A 12,695-nucleotide genomic window follows, 5' to 3' on the forward strand; every position below is an offset into this window, starting at 1 on the left:
TCACACAGATAGGCTGTCAAGGTCTTCAAGGATAAAGTGCAGACCCATGTTGACTGCATCATCCGCTGACCTGTTACCTTGGTTGGCAAACTGCAGTAGATCCAGGTGCAGACCTGCGACGCTCTTGTTTTGGTCGAGCACAATGTGTTCACTTCATGACCACAAATGTCAATGCAGAAGGCCTGCAGTCATTTAGACCCGAGATTGCAGATTTCTCGGGGATTATGAGGATGATGGACTGCTTGAGGCAGTATATTACTTCACACAGTTCTAGAGAACTGTTGAAGATATTTGTGAAGACTGGAGCAAGTTGGTCTGTGCAGACTTTGTGGCAGGATGGGGACACAAGACACAAGACCTGGGCAGCCAGTTGGTTGAGCTTTTTATGTTAGAAGATCGGCCTCATGTCCTTTTCATTGATGGTCAACGGAGGAATTGAATTGGTTGAATTGGTCAGCAGTGCGACTTGATGGATGTGTGGAGTCAAAGTGTTGTTTTCAAACCTGAAGTAAAACCTGTTCAGGTTGTCACCCAGCCCAGTCTTGTCTATTGGTGGGGATAATCTCTTGTAATTAGTTAGCGATTTTAATTTGTGCCAGACTGATTTGGAGTGGTTCCAGTTTTGCTGCATAATCCCTCTTTGCGATGTTAATTTCTTTAGGCAGATGTTTTTTTTTTGTTCGATTTTACATTGCACTATCCCTGGTACAATATGCAACCTCTTTAACCTGACGGAGTTGCCTAACTCTGACTGGAAAGCACGGCTTGTTGTTGTTTAACGTGCCAAAAATTTTTGTCGGTATATACACCTCCTCACAGGAACTGACATACGCTGTGATAATATCCAAGTATTAATCTAGGACAGGGGTGGGTTGATTGCAAGACAGTCTTGGCCAATTGCGTGATGGCGTGCCAAAAACAAACAAACAAACAAATAAAAAGAGACATAAGCAAATGTTCCCTGTAAGATGCGTGTGTGTGCAATTGCACACCACCAATGTGGTCTCTGCGCACAGATATTCTGTGTTACATCCACCCATCCATCCATTTTCTTAGCCGCTTATCCTCACGAGGGTCACAGGGAGTGCTGGAGTTTATCCCGGCTGTCAACAGGCAGGAGGTAGGGTAAACCCTAAACTGGTTGCCAGCCAATCGCAGGGCACATCGAGACAAACATCCGCACTCACAATCACACTTGGGGAAAATCTAGTGTGTCCAATTAATGTTGCATGTTTTTGGGATGTGGGAGGAAGCTGGAGTGCCCGGAAAAAAACCCACGCAGGCAGGTCCAGGATTGAACCTGGGACCTCAGAACTGTGAAGCCAATGCTTTCCAGCTGAGCCACCATGTCACGCTACAAGTATTCAGTTTGTGGTATTTTGCAATGTGATTCAATGAGAGAGGGATGACTGGATGCTACACCCAATGGCACGATCCACATACATACCGTAAAAAATGAAAAGTAGAAGTAGGTTCTTTTAGGCAATGTTTCATGAACGTTTCAGCAGCACATGGAACTTTCTCTGAACGACATGCGGCTCAGCCACACACTCTCCTGCCTAGTTTACCCTACACCGGCGCTCTCCACGCTTAAAGGGGTACACTCATAATTACAAATGTTTCAGTACTTTCACAACATCGTGATTGTCTCCGGTTTCCGAACTGGTGACAACAAACCGAAAAGGCTCTGACCTGCGCAACCCTTCACAAACTAAATCCTGCTAAATTTGGACCGAATGTTGTGAGTCCTTGATGTGGGACGCCCCTGCTGACTTCAGTGGACTAAAATCATCATCTGTATAATCTTTGTGCCCATATTGGAGCCGCTTGCATTCATGATGAAGCTGCGTGGCCTAGCCTAGCCTAGCTCGGGAAAACCAAGCTACGTATGTAATCAAATATCTGCTGTGGAGTTAAACATTCAATAGTGAGTACTTACAACGAGGACCGTGAGTACTTACTTACTTACTTACTTATACCAATTTAAACATGCCTATGGGCTCAGACCACCTTGGCTTTGCTGCTAGCAATGAGTAACGTTTGCGATCAAACAGTGCTGTTGAAGGAGCATTGAACGTGTTTACCTTCATAACGTGTACGACCTAAACAACGGGTACAACAAGGGACATGAGGACTTATAGGAAATTTAACAAGTCTTATGTTAGTACCCAAACACGAGCCGTATTGTTCGCGTAGAAGCTGCTTGGCCCAAGTTTAGCCTAGCACGCAAACAACTTTATATATTTATATCCTTCGAATCGTCATATCCATTATGTTTTTACACAGGTAGTATGTGATTTGTGTATCTTATGTGCTGACTGTGTTTATTTGATAGCTTTTATCTGACTTGAACTTTAATTAAGTAGTATGTAAATTGAGCATCTTATGTGTTGACTTTGTAGATTTGATTGCTTTTATCTGACTTTAACATAGACTAGGTAGTGTGTTAATTGTGTATCATATATGCTGACTTTGTTGATTGTTGATTGTTGATTTGTTTTTGTCTATCTGCAGCCAGAAGGGGTGCACAATTCCTGTGCATCCTGGAGGCCGGTCCCAAGCCCCGATAAATGCAGAGGGTTGCAGCAGGAAGGGCATCCGGTGTAAAACTGTGTGAAACATATATGAGCATTCATCAAATGACTTCCATAGCTGAGAGGTCGTGGGCCAGGCTAACTACGCCCGCCCCCAGCACTGTTAATTTGCAAGGCAAAGGTAGAAATTCAGGTAATGTAGGTCGAAGACAAAAAAGAGGAGGAAAGCAACATAGTCGACAGCAGAAGAGGCATGCACAATCCCTAAAACTGTGTGTAGGGACTTTGAATGTTGGGACTATGACAGGCAAAGCTCAGGAGTTAGTTGACGTGATAATGAGGAGAAAGGTTGATGTATTGTCCACCCAAGAGAGGAATTGGAAACGGAGTAAGGCTAGAAGCTGAGGAGCAGGGTTTAAATTATTTACCATGGAGTAAATGGGAAGAGAAAAGGAGTAGGGGTTATTTTAAAGGAATAGCTTGCTAAGAATGTCTTGGAGTTGAAAAGCGTATCAGATTGAGTGATGAGGCTGAAATTTGAAGTTGAGGGTATTGTGTATAATTTGATTAGCAGCTATGCCCCACAAGTAGGATGTGACCTTGAGTTGAAAAAAAAATTTTGGAAGGAACTAGATGACGTTGTCCCTCAGTGTAGGAATAATTGTGATCATAATTATCATACATCTGCTTCCAATAAAGAAATGCTTTGCTCTGCTCTAGATAACGTGGGAGCCTCCAAGCAGGAGATAGCAAGAACAAAAACATCTCATCATCAGAACTGTTAGAACTGCTGCCTGTTAAAGAAATGATGACCACACATGTATTCAGCAATCTTCCACACATGCACACGCACATGAACACATGTACACTTTGTTTCAAACTGTTTTGCTTGTCGTCTCCTTTTTGTCACATCCATGTAAATAAGGGGTGTCTTAAAACTAAATCGAGGTGCTGAGGAGAACATAATCAGAGAGTGCAGTGGTGAATTGTACGAGACAGTTCCTCTCCTCTCTCCTCGTGAGACTTGAACTGATGTCTTTGCTTCCTTTTTTGTCCTTTTTAATGAATGTCTGATTGGTGAACCTGACACTGAGAGAGAGAGAGAGAGAGAGAGTTCTGATTAGTGCAGATTTCAATGGACATGTTGGCGAAGGAAACAGGGGTGATGAAGAAGTGATGGGTAAGTACGGCATTCAGCAAAGGAACTTTGAGGGTCAGATGGTGGTGGACTTTGCAAAAAGGATGGAATTGGCAGTGGTGAACACTTATTTCCAGAAGAGATAGGAACAGAGGTAGGAGCACGCAGGTGGATTATATTTTGTGCAGGCGATGTAATGTGAAGGAGGTTACTGATTGTAAGGTTGTGGTGGGAGAGCGTGTAGCTCGACAGCATAGGATGGTGGTGTGTAGGATGACTCTGGTAGTGGGCAGGAAGATTAAGCAGCCAAAGGTCGAGAAGAGAATCAGGTGGTGGAAGTTGAGAAAGGAAGAATGTTGTGTAGCCTTCCAGAAAAAGGTGAGACGGGCTCGAGATGGACAGGAAGAGCTCCCTGAAGACTGGAATACAATTGCCAAGGTATTCAGAGAGGCTGGCAGGAGAGTACTTGGGGTTTCTTCTGGTAGAAAAGGGGAGAAGGAGACTTGGTGGTGGAACGCCAAAATAAGTCATCCAAGGTAAGAGATTAGCGAAGAAGTGGCACACGGAGAGGACTGAGGAGAGGCGTAAAGAATACAATGAGATGCGACGTAGGGCAAAAGTAAAAAGTGATCTGCAGTGAAAGCAGGGAGCAGGCGGAGGAACAATTAGAAAGATGGACTCTATTTGGTCTTGGCCATGTCTGGCCTCCACTACTCTTTCCCATAACTTCATTGTATTGCTCATCATCTTCATCATTCGAATGACTCCCTGGTGCGGTGTGTGTTCCAGGCACGTCTCATTCAATGTCGAGCCACCTCAAAAGAGTTGGATGAAGTGGCTTGGGAAAGGAAACAGTGGGCATCTCTGCTAAAGCTACTGCGCCGTGACCAGACCATGGATAAGCGGCAGATGATGGATTATAATTATTATTATAATTACGAAATAAAATTGCTTTAATTATCACATTAGAGACTTAGGGGGAATTATGTGTACATAGATGCATCCATCCATCCATTTTCTTTGCCGCTTATCCTCCCGAGTGTTGCGGGGAGTGCAGGAACCTATCCCAGCTGTCAACGAGCAGGAGGGAGGGTACACCCTGAATTGGTTGCCAGGCAATCCCAGGGCACATGGAGCCAAACAGCCGCACTCACAATCACACCTCGGGGCAATTGAGAGTGTCCAATTAATGTTGCATGTTTTTGGGATGTGGGAGGAAACCGGTTAGCAGACAAGGTTGTTCTTGACCGCAAAAATCGGAGCCATTAAAGGTCGAGACAATGTTTGTGCTGATGCACTTTCCAGAGTGTAAAATTGTTTGACATGTTGTATTTTTCTGTTTTCGGTTATGTATTTTCTGTTTTAACATGTTTCAAATGTTTCTTAGTTATATTACAAAGGAAAGTTTCTCTGTAACCTTAAACAAATACTCCGCTGAAAAAGCCTTAATCCGATAGGTCATGTCCTTTGTACTGTACTTTGAAAATTTGAGGTTAATCCAACATCATTCAATGGTGTTTTGAGAAGATTTTTATCGTCAATTATGAATTTTCATGGGCGCCGCCATTTTGGGAGTCACACGACTTAAAAATCAGGCAGTGACATCTCCCGTGCGCAAAAAAAAGGAACACACAATCACGAACAGCGCTGATTCCTTGGATTTATCCTCATCTACTGAAGAAAGAGCAGCAGCGGTTGAGTGGGAAGATGGAGGAATACGTCCATACAGATTTGAGCCTGTAAATAATGGTGAATATTTGGATGGATTTTCAGATGGGAATGACGTGGACTCTGACGAACTAACTAACCACAGGTGCAGAACGTTCGAACACCAGTTCTGTGGAACAATAAGCTTTTGACAAAGGTCGCTCAAAGAAAAAAAATGAGGAGTACTGAAATCTTCAACAAGAATGGACAGTGCTTGTGGTGAGGGTGAATTCTGCTGTGTTTAACTTCACAGATGGGGAGTATGCCGAAGCATTCGTAATCGACGTTGCCAATCAACATTTTGCCAACTTTACATAAAGACAAGATAATCAAACGAATAAATGACATGCTTTTGTCGGCAAGAACTGTTCACCGTCGTACCATCATGACGGCTAATCAAATTGAATTACATTCACAGTTAATGGATGGAAGTCGAAACACCTGCAAGATGTATGAAAGCATAAGAAGGTGCATTCATGGTAAGTACTTTTGTCATCATTAGCAACACCCCTCTTTGAGCCGTCAACTTATTGTGGTGGAGGCATTTGTGTGTGATGATCCTAAGAGCAAGTTGTCTGGGGCCTCATGCCTCCAAGTCGGGTCACCCATGGCAAACAGGTCCTCAGTGAGGGACCAGACAAAGTACGACTCGAAAACCCCTACGATGAGTCCAAAAATTAGATCTTGGTTTCACTTGCCCTCACCTGGTAGCCGGACCTCACCCATAGGTCTCGGCTGGGCACAGCCCAAAAGGGTAACATAGGTCTCCCTTCCCATGGGCTCACCACCTGTGAGAGGGGCCATATGGGTCGGGTGCGAAGCAAGTTGTGGGGTGGCCAAAGGCCGGGACCTGGCAATCCGATCCCCAGCATAGGTCTCCCTTCCCATGGGCTCACCACCTGTGAGAGGGGCCATATGGGTCGGGTGCGAAGTAAGTTGTGGGGTGGCCAAAGGCCGGGACCTGGCAATCCGATCCCCAGCTACAGAAACTAGCTCTCGGGACTTGGAATGTCACCTCTTTGGCAGGGAAGGAGCCCGAGTTGGTGGGTGAGGTCAAGAAGTTCCGACTAGATATAAGCAGACTCGCCTCTATGCACTGCTTTGGCTTTGACACCACTACTCTTGAGACAGGTTGGACTCTGTTCCACTCTGGAGTTTCCTCCAGGGAGAGATGCCAAGCAGGTGTGGGTATACTTATTGCCCCCTGGTTCGGGCCTGTACATTTGGGTTTACCCCAGTGGATGTGAGGGTAGCCTCCCTCCGTCTGCAGGTACAGGTCCTGATAGTTGTTTGTGCTTATGCACCAAACAGCAGTTCAGAGTACCCACACTTTTTGGAGTCCTTAGAGGGAGTGCTGGAGAGCGCCTCCTCTGGCGACTCCATCATTCTGGTGGGGGACTTCAATGCCCATGTGGGCAATGACAGTGAGACCTGCAAGGGCGTGATTGGGAAGAATGGCCCCCCGATCAGAACTCGAGTGTTCTGTTACTGGACTTCTGTGCTCATCACGGATTGTCCATAAGAAACACAATGTTCAAGCATATGGATGTTCACTTGTGTACCTGGCACCAGGACATCCGAGGTTGCAGTTTGATGATCGACTTTGTGGTCGTGTCATCGGACTTGCGACCACATGTCTTGGACAGTCGGCTGAAGATAGGGGCGGAGCTGTCAACTGATCACCACCTGGTGGTGAGTTGGGTCTAATGGTGGGGGAAGATGACAGACCGATGTGGCAGGCCCAAATGTATTGTCAGGGACAGCTGGGAAAAGCAATAAGATTCCCCTTGTCAAAAGGAATTTCAACTCCCACCTCCGAAAGACCTTTGCTCACGTCCCAGAGGAGGCAGGGGACATTGAGTTCCGCACCTCCATTGCTGAGGAAGCCAACTGGAGCTGTGGCCGTAAGGTGGTCGGTGGCGGCAACCCACGAACATGTTGGTGGACAGCAACAGTGAGGGATGCTGTCAAGCTGAAGAAGGAGTCCTATCGGGCAAGCGGAATACAGCTTTGGTGGTCGCTGAGAAAAAAACCCGGGCGTGGGAAGAGTTCAGTGAGGTCATGGAGAATTACTTCAAGACAGCTTCAAGGAAATTCTGGTCCACCATCCAGCATCACAGAAGGGGGAAGCAGTGCACCGTGAACACTGCGTATAGGGAAGATGGGGCACTGCTGACTTCAACTCGGAATTTTGTGAGTCGGTGGGGAGAATATTCCGCAGACCTCCTCAATTCCACCAACACGCCTTCCCGCGAGGAAGCTGAGTTTGGGTGCTCTGAGGCGGGCTCTTCTATCTCTGGCGTTGAGGTCACCAAGGTGGTTAAAAAGCTCCTTGGTGGCAAGGCCCCTGGGTGGATGAGATTTGCCCGGTGTTACTAAAGGCTCTGGATGTTGTGGGGCTGTCCTGGTTGACACGCTTCTGCAACATCGCATTGACATCAGTGACAGTGCCTCTGGATTGGAAGACTGGGGTGGTGGTCCCTCTTTTCAAGAAGGGTGACCGGAGAGTGTGTTCCAACTATAGAGTGATCTCACTCCGCAGCCCCCCCCCCCCACACACACACACACCCCCGGTAAGGTCTACTCAAGGACACTGGAGAAGAGGGTCCGTTGGGAAGTCAAATCTCTGATTCAGGAGGACCAAAGTGGTTTTCGTCATAGCCGTGGAACAGTGGACCAGCTCTACACCCTCGGCAGGATCCTCGAGGGTTGATGGGAGTTCGCCCAACCAGTCGACATGTGTTTTGTAGAGTTGGAGAAGGCGTTCGACCGTACCCCTCGGAGAGTCCTGTTGGGGGTTCTTTGGGAGTATGGGGTACCGAACCCCCGGAAACGACCTGAGTTTGGCGCGCATTGCCGGCAATAAGTCGGACTCGTTTCCGGTGAGAGTTGGGCTCCACCATGGCTGGCCTTTGTCACCGATTTTGTGGACAGAATCTATAGGCTTGGGTGTCCGGTTTGGTGGCATCAGCATCGCCATCGCATCTCTGCTCTTTGCAGATGATGTGGTTCTGTTGGCTTCATCAAGCCGTGATCTCCAGCTCTCACTGCAGCAATTAGCAGCTGAATGTGAAAAAGCTGGGATGAGAATCAACACCTACAAATCCGGGGCTTTGGTCCTCAGTAGGAAAATGGTGGTGTGCCCTCTCCAGGTCAAGGATGACATCCTACTCCAAGTGGAGGAGTTCAAATATTTTGGGGTCTTGTTCACAAGTGAGGGAAGAATGGAGCGGGAGATCGGACGGATCGGTGCAGTGTCTGCAGTGATGCGGACTTTGTATCAGTCCGTTGTTGTAAAGTCGAAAGGCGAAGCTCTCAATTTAACAGTTGATCTATGTTCCTACCCTTAGGGCATGAGCTGTGGGTAATGACCAAAAGAACAAGATCCCGGATACAAGAAGCTGGAATGAATTTCATCTGGAGGATGTCCGGGCTCCCCCTTTGAGATAAGCTGTGAAGCTCAGTCGTCAGGGAGGGACTCAGTGACGAGCCGCTGCTCCTCGGCATTGAGAGGACCCAGATGAGGTGGCTGGGGCATCTGATTCAGATGACTCCTGGATGCCTCCATGGTGAGGTGTTCCGGGGATGTACCACTGGGAAGAGACGCCTAGGACGACCCAGGACACGCTGGCTGGCTTGGAGGATCCCTCTGGAAGAGTTGGAAGAAGTTGCTGGGGAAAGGGAAGTCTAGGTATCCCTGCTGAAGCTACTTCCCCCACGACCCGGCCCGGAAAAACAGTAGATAATGAATGGATGGATGGATGGTTAGCAACTTCATAACAATGTTATTTAAAAGAATTCAGACCTATTGTACTCAAAACGTGTTGGTCTTAAATAAATGCGCAAATATGTATGGCATGTCGTACGGCTCAGGGCAACAACACTAGCTAGGGGATCCCTAAATGTTTCTTTTTCTTACTGGGCATAATATGCCAACGAGCCTTCCTCGGATTATTTCTATCCGAATTATGGCAGAATTTTGCGATACAGTGGGGCATTTTTACGAGTTTGATGGTGGTGGTTCTGCATGTGATTACACTACAAATTGGCCATGATTTCTTTGTTTACACACAGAATACGTCACATCCGCGCAAGTAGGTCATGTGGCTCCCAAAATGGCAGCGCCCATAAAAACTTATCTGTACTGTGTACCTCCATCACAGCCTCGTTTGGGCCCGGCACAAAAAGGACAAACTTGGGTTGCAACAAACAATCAAAACCTCTGAACGGATTGTTGGCACCACGGTACCAACTATCGAGGACTTGCACACAATGCGAACTAGGTCCAGAGCAGGCAGGATCCTTTCAGACCCTCCACATCCTGGCCACCAGCTCTTACAGAGCCTTCCGTCGGGAAAGCGCTACAGATCATTGAAAGTCAAAAAAAGCAGGCATTCAAACCGTTTTTTCCCTCTGAAGGGTCCCATGAAGACAGTGAAGAATATGAGCTTTGTAAATGCATTATCAATTTGAGCCAATTAGACAGCATACACATTCGAATGCAGACGAAATAGCTGGCCATGAAGAAAGTGCTGAGCACGCAGGGAGCAGGATTTGCCTCGTGATGGAAAAAAAGACTGGTAAGCATTTGTGAAGTTCTTGTTTGGTTTAGTTAGTCATAAACTAATAAATAATAAAGGCTTAAATATCCTGAATGTATATACAGAGTTTGCCTTTCATTAAACCACAATGTGGCTCCTTAAATTTGTTGATGCAATGTAAAGGAAGATGCTTGTTATAAACAACGGAGAAAATTCACTCTCTTGCACTTCAGTTGTGCAGCATGGTCCGTGTGCAATTCAATTAGTGAATGCAGGCATCAAGCCAAGCATTACATTTTGCTTGCTGGACTCATCACGTCTATTCTGATGAGTGCATTCCTGTGCAAGTCATCTTGACTGGCTGCAAAAGACTGGGTTTATCATTTGATGTTGTCACCTTCCCTCCTCTGTTTTTCCTCCATTTTTGTTAGTTCTGGGCAAGGCTATCTAGAATGAGGTACAGTGGAACCTTGGTTTTCATGATTAATTGGTGCCAAAAACTAAAATCAAATTGCATATAAACAAAATGGACTTTTATTCAGTGTAATTTAACAAAAACATATGATAAGCATAAGTGAGTCATGACATGGCTCATCTGTCCATTTTCTGAGCCACTTATCCTCATGAGGGTCGTGGGAGTGCTGGAGCTAATCCAAGCTTTCATCGGTCAGGAGAAGGTGTACACACTTGAACTGGTTTCCAGCCAATTGCAGGGCACCTTGTGGATAAACATGGCGGCGCACACAGGTGCAGCAGCTCTTAGCTCTTCAATTTGGTGCTTTTTCTTCTTAAATATTTTGTCGCTCTTTGTGGAAGCCACATTCACCTATTGCGTCCAGGGCCTGATTGTTCTGGGACTGAAGCAAAACGTATCAATCAGAAATGAACATCAAAACAAAAACAATATTCCAGAGGACATTGCGAGTCCACCGAGATCTCCATGACCAGCCGGTCTACCAAGCAAGTGACGGAGAAGGGGGAGGGAGCGTAAACAAAAGTGAGGATGTCAGTTGGGCCTGGCTGCTAGGCTAAGGAAGCAACCTACAGACCACCGTTACCCATGCAAGAACCTTTACCCACAAAATGGATTAATTGCAATTACAACTAGCCACGAACAGTTTTGCCCGGAACTAGAATGTTACTGTATTTTCATCATGGAGACGTGGCTACATCCGCAAATCGCCAATGCTGCAGTTTCACGAGCAGACCGCCCACCCGGACAGAGTTGTTTTTTTTTTTTTTTTTTTTTTTTGCTGGTGACTTCAATCAAGGATGTTTAAAAACTGTTCTACCCAAATGCGTCCAGTATGTGAAGTGTCCTATAAGAGGAGCGTAAACCCTGGACCACGTTTATACGCCAACATTAAACATGCATACAGGGCCAACCCACTCCCGCATCTTGCTGGATCTAATCATGTTTATATACATATACATCCACCCACAAACACAAACAAGGCCTCAAACAAAGATAATTACAACATGGCCTGAGAATGCACTCTCTCGGAAGTAGGACAGTTTTTCACGCACTGTTTGGGAATTATTCAAACACCAGAATCTCTAGGAACATACAGATACTGTTCTCAAACACTACATAGATACTGTGACTTTCAATAAACGGATCTGGGTTTTCCTCAACCAAAATCCCTGGATGACCTGAGAGATTAAGGCACTCAGGCGCAACACTGCTTTCAGGTCAAGGGACAAGGCACATTACAGCACTGCCAGATGTGACTTAGAGAGGCATCAAAGTGGCTAAGGTGGGCTACAAAAAGAAGACTGAGGAGTACAACACTTCACAAACTACAACTAAATTAACCAGTGTGTCGGAAACACAGACACCTGATGTTAAATCATCTCTCATTTAATGGTGTATTGAGAAGATTTTTATTGACAATTACGAATTTTCCGGAGGTGCTGCCATTTTTGCGAGTCACATGTCCTATGACCTTTGACGTGTTACGTGCCATTCCAAATGCTCAATTACATTGAGACACCATTATGCCCAGCGCTGGCTTCTCTGATTTATCCTCATCTGATGAAGAAATAGCAGTATCGGTTGATCGGGAAGACAGAGGAATACTTCAATACAGATTTGAACCGGTTGCTGTAAATAATTCCGTCGAGCGGCAGCGCCATCGGGGAGCGAGCTCACGGATCTGCCACTTGGTGGAGCTCAGCTCACGGCTCCACCGTGGAGCGAGCTCGTCAGACTCCGCGTCATTCCACCCGATGAATCAACCGAATATTCAACAATATGTACAGCCGAGCGGCCAAACTCACACCCTGGTGAGCTCTGGAGCTCACTCGGCCGGGGAACGAGCTCACGGCTCAGTTCACGGCTCCGCTGCTCGGCGGAAATATTTACAGCCACAGATTAAAATCTGTATGGAAGTATTTCTCGGTCTTTCCGATCAACTGATACTGTCATGGTCCCTGTCCTGGCCGTACCGGTCCCCGAGGCGGCACGCACCTGCTGCACTCGGCGGAGGCGCACACCTGTGCCTCGTCTCAAGTAATTACGTCCCAGTTATATAGAACCACACGTACGGTCTGGCCTTTGCCAGATCGTTGCTTCATGCCTCATGCCCGCACTCTCGTAATCCTGTTCCTGATCTCCCGTCTACCAACTCCTGCCTGCCCACTGACCTTTCTCATACACCTGACGTTGTTTTTACTGCTGCTCCCGTTGACTGCCTGCGTAATCCCCAACACTGGACTGAATAAATGCCTTTCCCAAACTGCCGCTGCGTCTCCCGAGTCGTGCATTTGGGTCCA

General features: G+C 46.6%; 1 protein-coding gene across 6 annotated transcripts in view; it reads left to right on the forward strand.

The window, feature by feature from the left end:
• LOC133509237 (uncharacterized) overlaps window positions 1-12,695 on the forward strand; it is a 61,906-nt gene that overhangs the window by 859 nt on the left and 48,352 nt on the right. For 2 of the 6 annotated variants that reach the window (XM_061836112.1, XM_061836114.1), the window contains exon 2: window positions 9,885-9,959. The exons of 2 other annotated variants lie outside the window; for them this stretch is intronic. In XM_061836112.1, coding sequence (XP_061692096.1) covers window positions 9,885-9,959 — 75 coding nt within the window. Of the gene's footprint in view, window positions 1-4,461; window positions 4,638-8,729; window positions 9,366-9,884; window positions 9,960-12,695 lie in introns of those variants that run through there. 2 more of the 6 variants (XR_009797277.1, XR_009797280.1) reach the window with 2 other exon arrangements.

This window comes from Syngnathoides biaculeatus, chromosome 11 (genome assembly GCF_019802595.1).
Source record: "Syngnathoides biaculeatus isolate LvHL_M chromosome 11, ASM1980259v1, whole genome shotgun sequence".
Classification (NCBI taxonomy): Eukaryota; Metazoa; Chordata; class Actinopteri; order Syngnathiformes; family Syngnathidae; genus Syngnathoides; species Syngnathoides biaculeatus.